The 18,127-nt window shown below is 42.9% G+C and overlaps 1 protein-coding gene across 7 annotated transcripts in view; it reads left to right on the top strand.

Annotated features, from left to right (window-relative positions):
* Positions 1–18,127, top strand: part of Fggy (FGGY carbohydrate kinase domain containing) — a 407,006-nt gene that overhangs the window by 203,494 nt on the left and 185,385 nt on the right. For 5 of the 7 annotated variants that reach the window (XM_040757147.1, XM_040757146.1, XM_013116463.3 and 2 more), the window contains one exon: positions 328–456. The exons of 1 other annotated variant lie outside the window; for it this stretch is intronic. In XM_040757147.1, coding sequence (XP_040613081.1) covers positions 328–456 — 129 coding nt within the window. Of the gene's footprint in view, positions 1–327; positions 457–10,868; positions 10,982–18,127 lie in introns of those variants that run through there. One more of the 7 variants, XM_040757150.1, reaches the window with a different exon arrangement.

Genomic DNA, 18,127 nt, shown 5'->3' with positions numbered 1-18,127 from the left:
TTTAAGAAATTTTCTCTTGGAACAAAGTATTTCTTTCCCTTTCCCTGCAAAAGGAAGTAACCACAGAAGTCACTTCTCTGTTTCTTTTGGAGCCTGCGTCCACATGCCTATCAAAGACATATACCAAGGTCACAAAACGAGCAAAGGGGTGTTTCATGGCTGCATGGTTTCTGTCTCTGTGAAGTTGAGAAAATGCAGGCAGGGAGGATGGAGCAAAATGTTTCTCCTAACAAATCAAAACAAAAAAACCAAAATGCAAGAAAACCCTCTGTTCACTTTAGAGTATTCCAAGCTGATGGGTGTTTGTTTTCTCTCATGTCTACCCAGGAAATCTCGTGCTGCCTCCTGGAACTTCTCTTGGAAGTGGGCTCACACCAGAGGCAGCTAAAGAGCTGGGTCTTCCCCCGGGGATTGCTGTGGCAGCCTCTCTCATTGACGCCCATGCAGGAGGACTAGGTAACTCTTCTTCCCCTCCCAGCACTGGCTCTGTGGGGTCTCTGGGCAAACAGAATGTTGCCAAGAACCCATGATACTTCTTTTCTGTTTACACAGCAAAGGTCAAAGGCTACTCATTCAAGGTGTAATAATGAAAGGCCTTTATACAGGCAGGCATTTGAACAGAATTAGAAAGCTTGTAATTAAAACTAAAATTTATAAGCTATTAATTTCTTAGTACATAATAATATAAAATTAATCTAGGTAGTTCTCTAGCTTGCTGAAAACTTGAACAGAATATATTCACTTCCGTCTACAGTGTGTGATGGTAGAGTACTTTCATGAATTCTTTTTTTAATAATGGTAGTGCAAAATCTTTATAAGCATAATATATTTATTTCATAAAATATTTGGCTGTTTTCCTAAATCCAATTACTTTATTGAAGCCTTGATTTAATTTCCCGTATAACTTTCAAGTCTTCAGTTCATACATTTATTTATTCATTTTTCAAAAACCCATCGCCTGCTTGCCGCGTACTCTGGCACAGTGTTAAAGGCGAATTTCAGACAAGCCTGGGGCTGGCGCTAGAGTTGAGTGCAGAAGCACTTGCTCGGTTTGCACAAGATGCACGGCTCAGTTCTCAGCACCTCGAAAACTGTGTAAATAAAATGGGAAAAAATCAGCTTCTCCTCCAAAACTCTAACAACGAAGCAGAGAACTGTAGTTGAATGTGGTGATTCTGTTCTTGTCTTCATCTTAAGTGCAATTTCCTTGTGTTTCTTTTTTTGGCTACTATGATTCTCAGAATCTCTCAGTTATACTGGAGTCATATATTTTTGCTATTGTTCCAGTACAGCAGCATTTGTTTCAAATCATGGCTTGTAATTTGTAAGGCAAGTGTGTACCAAGATGTGATATTGAGTTTTCAGAATAGAAAGAATAGTAGGATATAAAGCAGAACGGGACAGTATGTGTCTTGCTTGATAGGGTAACTAAGTACTGTGCTGTTAGCCTGTGTTTCCATTTATAAGTATGAGCATGTGTATACCAGGCCATGGCTAAAATGCATTTCTTACAATGGATTAAGGTTCCAAGACTTTAGTCAAGTGTGGTGACACACACATGTGGTTTTAGCTACTTGAGAGGTAAATCAAGAGGTCAACCAGTCAGGTGGCATTGTAAGACTCCAGTTCTGAACTGCCAATTCACACTGCCCCTTAGAGCAGCTGTCCTCACCAGTCGGGTGGCATTGCAAGACTCCAGTTCTGAACTGCCAATTCACGCTGCCCCTTAGAGCAGCTGTCCTCACCAGTCGGGTGGCATTGTAAGACTCCAGTTCTGAACTGCCAATTCACACTGCACCTTAGAGCAGCTGTCCTTACCAGTCGGGTGGCATTGTAAGACTCCAGTTCTGAACTGCCAATTCACACTGCCCCTTAGAGCAGCTCTTCTCACCAGGACCCTTTCATGCGGTTGCTTAAGACCATTGGAAAACACAGATTTTTATATTGTAATTCATAACAGCAGTAAAGCTACGTTTATGAAGTAGTAATGAAAATAATTGTATGGCTGGGGGTCACCACAGCATGAGGAACTGGAGTAAAGTGTCCCAGCATGAGGAAGGTTGAGAACCACATCCTTAGAGTCAAGATTTGTCTCTTTCAAGGACTTGCATAGGTTGTGTTTCCAATTCTCATTCCATCTCTGTCTTGGCACAAGGGTTATCTGCCTAGAAATGAGAGTTGTAATCTCAGTCTACTTTGCACTGTTATAATAGCATTCCCAAGGCCACAGACACCAAGAGTATAGATGTATTCTTACAGTTCTGTAGCCTGGGAGTTCAAGGTCAGGAGACTCATATGTAGTACCGTTCTGTCTGTGTTAGAATGTGGGAGGACAAGCATTTTTGCACACAAATGAGAAAGGGAATTACTTTCGTTGGGAACCCTCTCATTAATATGTAACCTACCTCTGCCGTATTGAATGCCTCTGACAGCTCCTACCTCTCAGCATTGTCCTAAAGGGGAGGCTTTCCAGTTACGTGATCCCTCCAATGTGATGGTCAATAAAGGCTTTCTCCTTTGCAGGTTGTTCCGTGGAACAGTCACATTTAGAAATTCTGCGAATTATGCTCCTTTCGTCATATGTATTTATTTGAAGAAATGATCACATTGTGTTGTAATTTTATGATTGATATGATGGTGGTTTATTTTTTCTACCAGACTGGGAATTTCTTGAGAACAAGGACACCACAGTATTCATCTCATACACCTAGTGGTGAACATTGTATTGTGTTTTATAGGTAGCTGAGAAATGTATTGAGTAAAGTCACATTAAACTTTAGAGTGGATGACAACCATCAGTCTGCGAGCTCGGCCCCTGTTCATCTGTCTGTTCTCAGGCTCTGTCCCAGAGAGAGAATAAGCAACAGGACTGCACATGGAATTGTAGGCTGACGTGTGGTGTGGCTCTGACCACAGGCAGGGATGCTTCTCTCCAAGGTTTCCCAGTATGAACAGTGCTTCTGGGTAGAGTATCACACTTTGAAGTACAAGCACAGACAGAGCTGGAGGTGGAGACAGACATGGGGCATTCATAGCTACCCTGACGGTGCAGATCATGAAGATGGTCAGGGAAACTTGCAATTTTCCCTTGACTGACAGTCTCAACCATTTGCCTCGCCCAGGTGACAAACACTTGGCTGGGGCCACTGTGTGCTACAGGGAAGAGGGCCTTGTAGTGGGGAGCCTCAGGCACTGTACTTCCCTTGTCCTCTCCACTGGCTTCCTTAAAGATGTGTCAAAGCGCACCTTCTTATTTCTGCCCAGGACATTTTGTACTGTCCAAGAGGGGGAGACTCCAAGATGACCCCCCATTTGCTGTCTAAATACAGAGCTCACTGACAGAAATTTTACCTCCAGAAGGTTTGGCTTATGCCTTCAAGTTCTCCCACATGAACCCATTTCCCACCTCTGAGAAGTAAGTTTGAGAAGTGAAAAGATAGAATAAATTCCTGAATTCTTAAGGGGCAGAACTCGGGTGTCTATGCTGACAGGAGAGGGCAGGGAAGAGCTTCTCATTGCTATGGGGTAGTAAGACTTACTGATAATTCTGATCACGTTTTGTTCTTACAGCATTTTACCCTCCCTCTTTTTCCCATCATCTTTCAGCCAGCTCAGGATTAGGGAATCTAGGAAAGTAAAGAGATCTGGAAGCAAAAATTATGCTCATTTTTTTTTTACTTTGTGCCTGTCACATTGGGTTTGGAGGCAAACAGAGGCCAGGGAGACCTGAAAAGACCATTTGACCACAAGTGAACTAAAGATGAATATCAAGTGTTTGTGACCTGCCTGTGCTGGGTCTGGACACTGGAGATTGTTAGCAGTGAACAAACCAGACAAGGACCATTCCTTCTGGGGAGATTTCCATTGTTCTCCCTGCTCTATGTTTATGTAGCTTCCTCGTATTGGTTTGAGTTCTCCTGACTGGGCTAAATTCTTGTATTGCCTACAAACAGGCTACCTCTTCAACTTTTATTTTCTCTTTTATAGGAAGAGCTAGCAATAGCCCTTTATGGTTTTTCTATGAAAACTGCTGATTATATGCATCGCCCATGTGCACAGACCAATACATGCATATATGTGCTCACACACACAGACACACACACATTCTCTGTCTGTCTGTCTCTCTCTCTCTCTCTCTCTCTGTCTCTCTCTCTGTCTCTGTCTCTGTCTCTGTCTCTCTCTCTCTTTCTCGTGTGCAATATTTCTCAGCAGAACTCCCTCCTTTTTCCTGTGAATAGTCAGGCAGAAAAGAAGAACCCGACCCCTCTGTGTTCCCGGGAAGTGCCTTGACTGTCCTCCTCATGACCTTTAAAGGAATGTGGGGTCCAGTATTCTAAGAAGTTATGTAGGTGTCAGTCAGAAACAGCCTTAAGAACTGGGAGAACGAACATGGTGCTAAGCAATCCCAAATGTCATTAAGAGAGCCTAGCTGTGGAGTGGGAACGAGATGCCATCCAAGTCTCTCACACTCTGCCCTGACAGCCATGAGCATGTCGTATGCTGGCCTGACATGATGAACTGAGGACGTTCAGAGAAGTAGGAGGGGTCACCCTCAGCAGAGCTGCTCCACAGACTCATTCCCAAAGACAGCCTGGGATGGGACAATGATAAAGATCAAAAGCAACACAACTCAATTCACCAGTTTTCCAGCTCTGGAAACAGAGGAGGAAGAACTTTGTGGGAATGAAAACTCAAAGATAAAAGAACATTTTGTTCTTAAGGGACTGGTTAGTGAGTTCTCCAGCAGACAGCCAGCAGATAGGAGTAGTTTTGTTTGCACTTTGTGGGGGCGGTTCTGGCCAGGGCTCCTGCTGCTGGTATTTTTCTTGCTTGTAAAAATAGCATTAACTTTGTTCCAGGTCTGTTCTTGGCTCCAGCGCCCCAACTGTCCTGAAAGGAAATAACAACCTCATTTGTCTCGGGGACCCCTTTCCTTTCAGTGGCTCTTCTCTATCAGATAAGCTTCTGACTGCCCATCAAAGCTTGAAGATGCTGCCGTCTTCTTTGGAAAGCCTTCTTGGCTCCCAAGCTAAATCTCTCCTTTGTCTATGTTCTTGTATCTTGGATTTGCTGGTTTGAATGTCAGCATCATCTCATTTACTCTTCTGTAAACTCTTGTAGATACAGTCATTTCATTCTGAGTAGATAGTGTCATAGTGAGTGAGTGAGTGAGTGAGTGAGTGTAAGAGCAGCACTACCTCCCCAGTGGATACTTCCTTCATCAGGGAGGTGGCTGTCTTTGTATGGTAGCTGTACCTACTTCAGTTCTTCAGGAAAAAGCATTAAGTCCAAGCAATTCATCAGCCAATCCTAGATGTCTGGAAATCTCCACAATTTTCTTTATACTCATATTAGCCTGTTTTGGTCAAAATTAAACTTTTTGCTAGGTTAAGCACAACTTATAATTACTAACATTGGATTCTCTGTCAGATGCCACATTGTCTTAAATTGCTCATCTGAGTTGCAGTGTTGAAAAAAGGAAGGACTTCCTTCCTTCCTTCTCTCCCTCCCTTCCTCTATCCCTCCCTCCCTCCGTCCCTCCCTCCCTCTATCCTTTTCTTCTTTCTGTGTTTTTTTTAATGACAGAAAAACTTGTTTAGCCAATCTTAGGAAAAGAACTTCTGGTTCTTGCCTTGCTAGAACAACACAGTTTCTTCCAGTGACCAGCAAACCATGCCAGTTTCTTAACTCACCATTTTCTATGTTCTGGAAGACAGGGTAGGCAAGCAGTAGATTCCAGTAATGTGATTTTGAGGAGTGCTTATTTATAATTAATATGCATACATGGATATGAGATGTGGAATGTTTGGTGACAAACATTGTTGCACAAGCAATGATCTCTTACATTTCTAAACTTTAGACCGCAGAAACACATTTCTGCTCAGTGTAGAATCACTCCTCAGAGCAACTTTGTAGCCTAATGGGACAGAGATGTGAAGCCTTATTTGGCCATGGGAGCACCTGCAACTCAAGGTTGAGTTATAGACCGAAGAATAGACTTCTACTCCTTATCTCACTTGTTACCTCACACTTAGTACAGGAAGAATCTTTTTACACACTGCTTTTCTGTTACACTTGCCAAATGGGACACCAATGGCTCATATGACTGCCTAGCGTTGTCAAAAACTACATGGCAAGGTGGAGGTTTGTGATTAAGCCTGTCTGGTCAGATTCCATTAGTCACACATAATACTGTGTGATGCGGAATGATGGACCTGTTAATATATGGTTGGTCTACTTTTGAATGTGTCCCCTAGAATATCTGAATAAGTACCAAATCTTGAGAAATTCTTTCAGCAAGTATATACTGATAAGTGACTTCGCTAGCTGATAAAGACGGAAGGTGAACGTGAGAAAGCACTACAGTTTTGGGAAATTGCAGCCTAGTAAACGGGCAAGTTAGTACAGTAATTACAGTTATTTGTGCTAGGTGTGGAAGGCTCTGATAAAACAAAAAGTAGTCCCAAACTTGAGACAGGAAATTACAGAAGGATCCATGGGTAAGTGATGCCTGGAGCTGTGCTCACAGCAGGCCGTGCCATTATTATTTCTTGGAAAGTAGAATGTGTTTCTTCAGTCACTTTTAAACTTTAGTTAAGCATTATTTCTAATAATACATCGATAATACAGACATCTTTAATAAGAACCACGGTTCATAGTACAACGCGGCCATTTCCTGCCTGTCTTCTGTGGCTCCAGGACGCTGCCTGGTGTTTCATGTACTTTATTTTTACCTTTTTACAGCAATCCTTGTAGGTGAAGATTGGTGTCCATGTTGTAAGGCACACAGTAACAGTTCTAAAATCCCATAACTAGTGTCTTAGCTAACTTTGCCCCTTGAGTTTGAATCTGTAGCTCATATTATTTTCTCTAGGCTAGTGGATCTTACACAGGGGTGACTTTAGGCACGTGAAGTCCACTTAGCACAGGGTGATCAATCTGATGAGGAGGAAATATCACTGTCATGTGACAAAATGAAGCCATAGATGTTGCTAGAAATACTGTGTGCTCAGGCCAATCCATGCAAAAAAAAAATCACCCAGTCATGAACTTAACCAGCATGATGGCTAAGAAGTCTTGCTCTTCTCCAAATACCTACAATGGTAACATGTCCCATTATCAGTTCAGCTTATTTCTGTAGAAGCAAGAACTAAACCAAATGGTTTCACTAATGTGGTACTTTGTAACAGTAATATTGTGAGACATGAACTCCTCCATAAAAGTAGTCAAGTGATTAAAAGAAATGGAAGTGGAGATTGAGGTGTCAGGACATGGTTCTTCAGTTCCTGCCCAGATGTTGAACTCTGGGATACTTGACCTTCTTCGCATACACACATGCTTTCTGCCTCTTCCTTCTTTCCTTCCTTCCTTCTTTCCTTCCTTCCTTCTTTCCTTCCTTCCTTCCTCCTTCCTTTCCTTCTTTCCTTCTTTCTTTCTTTCTTCCTGGTTTTTGTAAGACAAAGTTTCTCTGTGTAACTTTGTATTTGTAGACCAGGTTGGCCTCGAACTCATGATCCACCTGTCTCTGCCTCCTCAGAGCCAGGATTAAAGGCGTGTGCCACCACCGCCTGGCCCTGCCTCTTTCTTTTACGTCCATGTTTCACTGCTGAGCACAGCTCCTTCTCCCCTACACATTCCTGCACAGTCGTCAGCACAGCCAAAATACAGTGTTACCTCCACTCTAACTTCTCCAAATCCCACTCTTCAGAGAGTTACCCTCTCCGATGCTTCTCCTGTTTGTATCCTACATGTTTCAGCTGTCCTTCAGGATGGTATGCCTGCCATCCACCCTGAACCCTACCGACAGGACAACTATGAGAAGGTGCTGTGAACTTGCAAGTAGGACTTCCTAAACCAGGAAGAGGGACTTTGCAAAACAGTTTTCAGATCCTATTGACTCGTGACCTGGATCTAGCTTTGTGTTCACAAGGTGTCACCTGGAACCCAGAGGAGCCAAAATACAGAGACACCCTGGCACTGAAGACGTGGGTTCAGGGCAGTCGTGATGACAGGTAGGCAGAGGAGACCAGAGCTGAGTGCTCCAGACTCTGGGCAAGAACGGGAAGCAGCAGGAGGCTTTTTCAAAGGGCACCTAAAAAGGCAGAAAGTCCACAGAAATAGAGGGGATTCCAAGTACCGATAAAGCCATATGTGGAGTCTGGAAGGAGAAAGGCCGTGCCAGGCCCCAAGCAGATAGCGAATGCACAACTTGAGGGAGTTTCTGGGTCTGATCAGAAGCAGAAGGAAGAATGTGCTAATATGACTTGAGGATCGCGGTTTGAAGCTGAGGTATGGTTTAATGAGCATCACCTCTGCATGAGATCTCAGCAGCTGTCTGAGTGTGGCAGGCACATGCACGGTAGAGGGGCACAGGGGACCCTTGGGGGCTGAGCACTTGGGAATTTCTGTTCCCACACCCCCCAGGGATTTCTTGGAGAGCTTCAGAGGACCAGCCTCAGCTACATGACCAATCTTTTACCTGTGGACAGAAAGCTGGGAGACATCCAGGCCTCGAGGCTGCAGCCAGTTCCCCAGCTCACCCCGTTTTAAGTCTGGTGCCACATAATTCAGAATGTGAAGCCGTGACCCTGCCATGAAATCAGAATGTTTGCAATTTGATACACATGCTCCTCTTTGGATAATGAGTTATCATATGGTTTGGAAAGAAAAGTGCTACCCAGAGAGTTTCTATACCAAATTCTCTAATTTGCAGTTGAGAAAACCAAGGCTCAGAAACACCATGCATTGCCCAGGGCTTTACTAAAAAATCACTGTCAAAGCTGGATTGAAAATCTGTGTGTTCTCTTTTGGCTTGGCGAGGCAACCAGGGCTCTGCTCCATTATGTAATACCATCTCCAATTAGGAAAAAGAATGAGTCCTGGTATGTTATTCCATTCCTTACTGTAGATTGTATGTAATGGCTGTAGTCTATGTCACAGCCGGCCGTTAAATGGGTAAATTAGTTTTTCTAAGCTATGCATGAATAAGTCCTTTGTTTTGTTGTTGAAATCTGCAAAGCTCTGAAATGTCTCCTGCAATGCTGTCAATAACCAAAACACATAGCAAAAAGCTTCCTTTGAAGAGCTCAACCTACTTGTTTTTGTTTCACCTACAACTCAATTGAACACATACTCTGTGCCAAGTGTTTGGTTAGGGCCTTTAACAGTTACTGCAGTAAGCTGAAAACCACTCTGAACTACCATTGTTTTCTGCGTTCAGTGCTCATGGAAACCAAAGTTTATTAACTTGTTCATTGTAATGTTTTTAAATTTTACTTAATTTATTTTACATCTCAACCTCATTTTCCCCTCCCTCCTCTCTTCCCATCCCCCTCTCTGCTCCCCGCCTCCATCCACTCCTCCTTTTATTCTGTTTAGAAAGGAGCAAGACTCCCATGGGTATGAACAAAGCATGGCATATCAAGTTGCAGTAAGACTAAGCACCTCCCCTTGTATTTAAGCTGGACAAGGCAATCCAGTATGAGGAATAGATTCCCAAGAGCCAGTCAAAGCATTAGGGACAGCCCCTGCTCCCATTGTTAAGGGCCCCACAAGCAGATCATGCTACACAACTGTCACATGTATGTAGAGGGCCTAGATCAGTCACATTCTGGCTCCCTGATTGTTGGCTCAGACTCTGTGAGTTCCTGTGAGCCAGGTTCACTGATTCTGTGGGGTTTTCTTGTGATGCCCTTGACCCCTATGGCTCATATAATCCTTCCTCCCTCTCTTCTACAGGATTCCCCAGGCTTGAGCTAATGTTTGGCTGTGGGTCTCTGCATCTGTTCCCATCAGTTGCTGAATGAAGGAAGGCTCTCTGATGACAATTGGGGTAGTCACCAATCCGATCACAGGAGAGGGACGGATCAGGCTACCTATCTACAATTGTTAGAATTCTCAGCTGAGGCCATCCTTGCAGATTGGTGGGAGTTTCCCTTGCATCGGGTTTTTCTGACCCTGAAATGCGCGCCCCCCTGTAAATCATCCCTAACCCTATCTCTGGAGTTCCCATCTTCACCCTCCCCCAGTCCACCCAGAAGATCTCTTCTGTTTAGCCTTCCCAGGGAAATCCATGCTTATCCCCCTTTGGAATTTCCTCCTTGTTACCTAGCCTCTCTGGATCTATGGATTGTAGCGTAGTTATCCATTACTCAGTCTAGGTGCCCCTCGTCTCAAAAATGGATAAAGAAAACGTTATATTACTCAGCTGTTAAAAACAATGGCATCAGGAAATTTGAAGGTAAATGGATGGAACTAGATAAAAACATCCTCCTGAATGAGGTAACCCAGACCCGGAAAGACGAACATGGTATGTACTTACTTATAAGTAGATATTAGCTATAAAGTAAAGGATAGCCATTATAATATTTTAATACATGATGCTGTTAGGTCCTGTGCCCATGCTATCCTACTCTGGGTCCTGTGGTTTCCCCTCCTTGTGAATAGTTTATGAACACATATGTGTCTTGGCATGTCCATGCCTTTACTAAACTTAGCCTATACTTACACCAGCCCACACTGGTGTCCCAAACAAGGCAGTAATTCTGGTTAACTTTCTTTGGAACAAGTGCATTTCTAGATCCATTTATGAATGAGAAATTTGAGGCCTAGAACAAGGAAGTGAGTTTGATAGAGTACAATTTCTATCATGTGGGGTTTGCTCGACAAGTCTAGAAATAGGGTAGAGGGAAGAGTAGGATTAATTTTGTTAATATTCATACGAGTTTTACTTGCATAGTATCTTGCCATCTTCAAACCACCATCCCAGGAACAAGGAAGAGTTGTTTCCTTTTGTAGCTGAGAAAATTGATACTTCAGGAAGCAAATCAACTAGCCAAAATTAGAGGTCCAGGAGCACTTGCATTCAGACAAGACTCACCTGTGTGCCCTGACATGGTTTCACGTCTCTCTTGCCACAATCTTTGCAGCAAACAGGGAACAAGCTGTCCCCAGCACTCTGAGTGGAACATCTTGACGCACTGTGAGTGAGTGGCTGTGGCCAGAGCCATTGGTTTGCAGCACACCTTACCTTCTCATCCGCAGCAGTACCTTGTCTGCTCTCTGGTAGGAGCTGTATCCAGAGGGCTGCGGTTAGTGTTTCACTGGTGGGCCTATGGCTGGAAAGATGAGCTGCTGTTTTCCACTGCTGAGCTTAGCAATTGAACTGAAAAGAGCACGTAACTGCCCTCACTGGTTCTGACACTCACCCATCAGGGCATGCCACTCTCCTTGGGGCCTGGCTTTTAAGACCACACTTGCACCTCTAGCAGTTTCTCATGGTCTAGATGCGCGGTGCATACTCTACATGCCGCCCCAGAGCACTCTTGTTTACCATGGTACACACAAGCTGCTGATGCTGGGAAAGGACCCATCTCTACCCACTGTCCGCGAGGCCTGCTGGCCGCTTCCTTAGGATCTCCCAGTAGGCCTGCTTCATCTTCTTGTTTTCAGTTTTCTCTTAACTATTGCATTCAGATATATGTGAGTAGATACTCTATTGTGAATACAGTATCTGAGTAAAGAGAAAATAGCTTTTGGAATTTCCCATCCTGCCTCGTGCCATGTAAGAAGCTAAGGGAATTGGTTGGAATATAGAGACATCTCTAGACTCGAGTTCTATCACCCAGCTGCTCTCCCCTTTCCATGGTGCTATTTTGTGTAATCTGTTGTATGTGTGTTAGTATTTAGGCATCTGTACTGGCCTGCCTTTGGAGTTCTGACAAGATACGCCCTCAGCTGCCACTAAGAGCACCACCTGTGCCTATTCAATGTATTCCCTTTTAAAAAGGCCCTGCCACCTCCCAACCCTCTCTTCTCTCTCTCTCTCTCTCTCTCTCTCTGTGTGTGTGCCTCTCTACTTTCCTGCTCTTCCTGTCCCCAGAGGCCAGTCTCCTTGCTCCCAAATCCCCTTTCCCCTTTTAATGATCCTTTTCCCTTAGTAAAAACCCCTCCTCTTGATTCTGTTGCATGGCATCTTTCTCTCTCGAGCCACCTTTTAAAAATTACAACAGTGTGTCTCATAGAAGAATTTGGCTCTGGAGCCAGTAAGAATTGGAAGTTTAGAGGTAACATATTAGAGTGTTAGTAGTTAAAGACTCACAACTAACCCAAGCCCTGAGTCACAGGCAAGTGTTGGCCCCTTTTGCCATCTGTGAAATAGGAACAATAACAGTAGCTGCCTTCTAGAGCTGTTTAATGATTAAGTGGACATTCAGCCAGTGTAAAAGGCAGAGCTGCATGTAAAGGCCACATGTCTCTCCTCCAAGGGGTGATGAAGGTATGGAAGAGGAGAGTAAGTGAATTCACTGCCTGGAATGTTAGAGCATCATCTAGGATGAAAATTGGGATCTTCACATCAAGAAGCAGGAGAGCATGTGCCAATAGCCTGGAAATAGATAAGGTGTTTCAGCATGGCAAGCTTCCATTGTGCCTGAGAGGCAAGCAGAAGGAGCCAGCCTAGAAGACCTCCCTCCCGAGTGGCACAGTTTACACCATGCAGCCAGGGCCTGGGGTCATATCCCTTCATTGAGCTTAACTGCTCTGTGCCTCCCTTCTCACTATCAGTGGGGTGAGAACAGTGCCTCCTCGGGTGACTGTACAGATGCCTCTCCTAACACACTGGGAGGTCTCAGCAGGCTTAGCCTTGCCATCCTGGAAGTTGCATGCGGAAAGCTTGCAATTCTGAGCCAAAGCGGTTGGGTTTTAAAATGCATCTGAATTAACTGTTTCAGTGGCTTCTTCATCATTGACTGCGACATGAGCAATATGTGCCATGCTCTGCGTGGAACATGTGTCTTTGGACGTGCAGCTGTGCATTATAATACCAGCAGTGAAAGCAAGAAGAAAAAAAAAGGTGCCATCTCATTTTAAGCTTAGAGAAAACTGCACTTTTGTGGAGTGGCCCATCTGCCAGCCTCTGAATGTAGAGGAGACCATTCCAGCCAGTGATTAGCTTCTGGTGTAGCAGCACCCCTGCCTGGTCTGCAGGAAGGTACCTTGCAAGAATGCCGAGCGTTCTTGTCTCTCACCTCCAGCTCCCAGCAGTCCTGTCTCCAGTAGCCTCACCTGAGAGTGGGCAGTGCTGATCATCACACCCACATTCACCCCTGTCCCCACCATTGTCCTTTAGGGAAGGAACCTTCTCTGTCCCCCTTTCATCACCTTTTACCCCCTCATCTTATCTCTTAGTGTTCTTCAAATCTAAACAGAAAATGTAGAGGTAATTCATGGTGACTATTGTGGGAGCTGGTGACTAAATTTGCAGAGCCATTAGGGTGTCTGGACTCACACTTAATGTTTCCATCTTCATTTTGTGGGTGACAGTGACAGATTACCTCCTTCCATGGCTTCTCTCTGCTCCTGTCTTACTTGAAAATTACTGTTTACTGGAGACAGAGACTGGAAAATGCCTGGGGGTACAGCAGGAGAAATCAGTTATTTAGATAACTCCCAATTAGTCACAGTAAATGAATGATGTGGATGAGAGAGAGAGAGACAGAGAGAGTCAGAGAGAGAGGGAGAGAGAGCACATTTTTTTACTTAAACTCAGAGCAACTCACAGGAACTTGTTTGATTTCTAACTTTATTTACTTACTATAAAATTTTCTACACTTGAGTATATGTGTGGTCACCTGCTATATTTGAATATTTAATGTCTCCCATAGGTTCAGATTTTGAAACCTTTGTCTCTGGAGGTACTTTCAAGGAGGGCCCAGAAACTTTGTGAGATGGGGCCTAGCTAGAAATAATGGGTTAGGTCCCAGGGGCATATTATTCCTGGCTGCTTCCTGCCTTACTCTCTAAATCCTGGCCCTCCACAATGAGATCTGAGCTGCCCACCACACACACACACCATGGCCTCTCTGCAACTATAGACTAGACCCCATAAAACCATGAGCCAAAATAAATATATCTTCTTTTAGGTTGTCTGTGTCAGGAATTTGATCAGAGACAGAAACATAACATAACATCCCAATCATTTATAATACAGGCCACTGCTCAGCACAGCTTTCAATGGATGTACTAGGGCCTTGCTGTCTTCATGTATCAACCCCCACTTTAAAGGGCAGTGGGAGGGGACTCCAGCTGCAGTTGAACACCTTAAGTGTTGTGTATTCCTTGAAAAGACACCGATTATACCAGGCAACAGCAAGCTTGCATTTAACATCTGTGTTTCAGAGGTGGAGCAGGCAGGGCTCTTCTGTCTGAGGCACTCATGTGATCACTGTCCTCCCTCAGTGACAGCAACCTGGTGGCTCTGGTGCATGTCACTGTAGCACTAAAAGTATACAGCTTCAAAGAAGCCTGTGTTAACCAACTTGTCTGTGTTTGATTTTTCAAGTGCATTCAAAAGCCTGAAGTCTTGAGGATTTTGTAAAATCAAAGTCTCTCCTCTTCTGTTTTAAGAGGATGTGTTATGCTGTTGATCCACATTGTTACAGGTTCTTGGGCTGAATTTAGCTTAGAGAGTTAAAAGTATGTCAGCCTGTGCCTCCCCACTGTGAAGGGGCTATCTCCTGCTGGTATTGTTAATATGAGTGAAAACTTCCCACACCTTCTATAAACAGAGCTCTCACAGCTGAAACTTGTAAAGAAAAACCCTCACAATTGGATTCTGTGAAATATATCAAATATCCAAAAATAATATGACTCTTCAAAGGAGTTCACATATACTGTCTGCTGTGTTGTAACGTAATATGATTACTCAGACTAATGCATATGGCCCAATAATTCTTTCCACTTGTATATATCCCCATCACTAAGTATAACACATAGACAATAATATTTAAACACCTAAATACATGATGACATTCCTGTTGTCTTCCCCACTTGCACTGTGAGCTTCTTCTGGGCAGTGGTATCTGTTTATATTCTTTTTTAAACCCAGTAATGACTTCAGTAAATGAATGAATATATACATGTATGAATGAGTTTGCTGAATAGCATGCTAGATACTGGACCATTTAAGGTTCAAACACAATAATAAAAAAAATTGAGACACGTGGACAAAGTTCTAAAAAATTCAAAGATGATGATATTAGTCGATGAATCTCAGTGTAACAGAGATGTGCTGAGGGGGCCATATTGTATAATTTATAGCCACCCCAGCACTTGCTCTACACTGTCATTCTAATGAGAACTCCCTCATGTTAGCCATTATCATAGACAGAAGTTTCTGTCCTTCCTGGTCCTGCTGTCATTTATTCCCAAATAAACACAAACAGACTTATACTAATTGTAAATTATTTGGCCAATGGCTCATGGTTCTTATTGGCTAGCTCTCTCTCTCTCTCTCTCTCTCTCTCCCTCTCTCTCTCTCTCTCTCTTAATTATTAACCCATTTCTGTTACTCTGTGTATCTCCATGTGGTCTTGCTTACTAGTGATGCCTGGGACTCTTGCTTCCTTAGCAAATACCTGGTGTCTCCCTGACTCAGCCTACTACTTCTCTCTATCCCTGTTTGGATTTCCTGCCTGGCTAACCCCTGCCTGCACATTAGCCAAAACAACTTTATTATCAACCAATAAGAGAAACATATGTTCACAACATAAGACAGACATACCCCAACATCTCCTCTTTTCTGTCTAAATAAAAAGGAAGGCTTTAACTTTAACATGTGTAACAGAACAGTTATCAAGTAAGAATTATAGTTAACAATATTTAGTTCATTTACATTTGGCAAAATTTAAAGAAAATATTCTATCATTTATCCTATCTTTGTGAGTCTAAAGTTTTATCTGTAACTTATCTTTTATCATAACTAAGGAAAGTGAATTCAAGGCCAGTCTGGTCAGAGCAAGGTCTAGGACAGGCTCCAAAGCAATACAGAGAAACCCTGTCTCAAAAAAACAAACAAACAAAAAAAAAGGGAAGTCATAACCGTAACTATCTGTCTTCAACTCCATCAAAAACCCCAGAAGGGTCTAACATATAAACTCTAGAATTGACAGACACATATCGATGCCTGGACAATCACTCAAAGTTTCTCTGTAGCAATGTGGCATCCATCTTCAGCCCATAGGCCATAGAGTCTGGCAGACTTTTTAATGAAGTAGGAAATTTGAAGATCTGTTTTGTATTAGCAGAATTTGTCAGTTGCTTTCTTCTGTAAAGCAGGAACCCTGAAGGACTATCCTGTCTCTTGGAAAGTTCAGCTGTCACTTTCCTTTGTAAGCTGCTTGTCCAGTTTGGACAGCGTGCTTACTGTCAGTAGGTGAGAAAAGGGTAGTTCTTTGCCCAATAGGTCAGTTTTTCCACGTTGAAGGCAAAATACATAATAGTGTTGCCAGGAGCAGTTGTATCTCATTGTCATGAAAAACCCTAAACCATTTTAAATGCCATATTCTGTAGGGCTTTGAAAGATTTTAAAGAATAACTACCCATTTGAAATATATCTCTGTATATCTAGAAAGCCTTACTAACATAATTATGTTTTGACTACTATAGGTAACTATCTATAATTTGTATTTAATTATACATTACATTTTTAAAAGATCCGTATAAATACAATACCTAAAGAAGAGTAGAAATATAACAAAATTGAACTTAAATTTGTATCAATAAACCAATATCCACACCAATGCAAAGTGTTCATTTCTATATAGTATTCCCTTTTTTTCTTTAGAAAGAGAATGACTGTGATTATTAGCTATTTATAACCAACCCCATTTAAATGAAGACAAACTTTATAAACAACATTTAGGAATTTGGTTATAGTTCTCGCCAAACTGCTTCCTGCTGTTTGTGGGTGCTGTCAAACCCAAGGGGATCCTGAAAAAACCAAGAACCCTGGCCAAATCCTGGCTGTAGAGGTCTGTGAGACTTCATGGTCTCAGCTGTTTTAGATGTTGGATCTCCTGGGCCATTGCTTCAGGGGGTCTTGCTTGATAAAACCACATTAGTCTGGAAGGAATCCACAGCTTTTCATCTTCTGTGGAAACAAAAGTAGAACCTATTTTCCAAAGTAACATATCCTTAGACTTAAATTTTGAAGTCAGGGCATTTTCAAAATATGTAAGTTGGATTAATCCAGCAGCATTCGTAACCAAATGCCTGTTAGCAGCTGTTGCTCCTACTTCAATAGTCAAACAATTCAGAAAAAAAACAATAACATACCGTATCCAGTGTCTAGACTCTGTGTATTCTACATCATGTGTGGCTTTTTTATTACTCCATTTCCGTTACTTTTATTTATTTATTTTTGAAACAGGGTTTCTCTTTCTTTGCTTGTCCTAGAAGTCTTTAGATAAGGCTGGCCCTGAAATCACAGTGATACACCTGCCTCTGCCTCCTGAGTACTGGAATTAGCTCAGCTATTTTCTTTTTTAAGGACTTTCTATCCTTTTTCTTTTCTCTACCAAGCCTACATACAGTTTTAAATACACCATAAACCATTTAGAGCTCCCCCTCCCCGAATCAGTCTTTACTGTGTATCTCTATCTTTTTCTGAACACATGTGTCTTTAATCTGTTAACCTTCATGGCTAGGATTAAAGTGGAGGTTTTGGCTAACTGGCTCTACTCAGTTAGGCTCCAACAGGGTGGGTTTATGTTTACCACCAGCTCTGGGAGTTGCGCTCATTGCTTCAACTCTGGTCTGTGTCACCATCAAACAGCTTGTAGCTCACTGCCCATAAACCTTTTTTGTCTGTATGAGTAAAAACTAAATCTGCCATTCAGCATGCAGTGTGGCTTGGAAACAGCCTCTGTGTGCTGTGGCAGGAATTCTCCACGCTGTGCTCAAACCCGACTGCCACACCATCTCTGCACTTGGCCTACATGAGACTAGGAAGCCCAGGGCTCCATTTCCTTGTGTTCAGAACCCTTTCTAAGCTTTTGTCGGGGTTTATATTGAAGTACTTGCCAAACATTCAGGCATCACATTATAGACAGAAACTTCTGTCCTGCCTGATCCTGAAGCAGTTTAGTCCCAAATAAACACACAGAGGCTTATTTTAAATATAAACTGTTTGACTGGTGGCTCAGGCTTCTTATTGGCTAGCTCTGTCTTAATTATTAACCCATTTCTTTTCATCTATGTATCCACATGGTTTTGGCTTACCAGAGAATGCCCGGACATTCTACCTCCTGGTATTCCTGGTATATAGAATATTTTTCTTTAAATTTTG

Source organism: Mesocricetus auratus, unplaced genomic scaffold (genome assembly GCF_017639785.1).
Source record: "Mesocricetus auratus isolate SY011 unplaced genomic scaffold, BCM_Maur_2.0 Super-Scaffold_100014, whole genome shotgun sequence".
NCBI lineage: Eukaryota > Metazoa > Chordata > Mammalia > Rodentia > Cricetidae > Mesocricetus > Mesocricetus auratus.
Note: the sequence above shows the minus strand (reverse complement) of the source record. Positions and strands in the feature narration are given on the sequence as shown.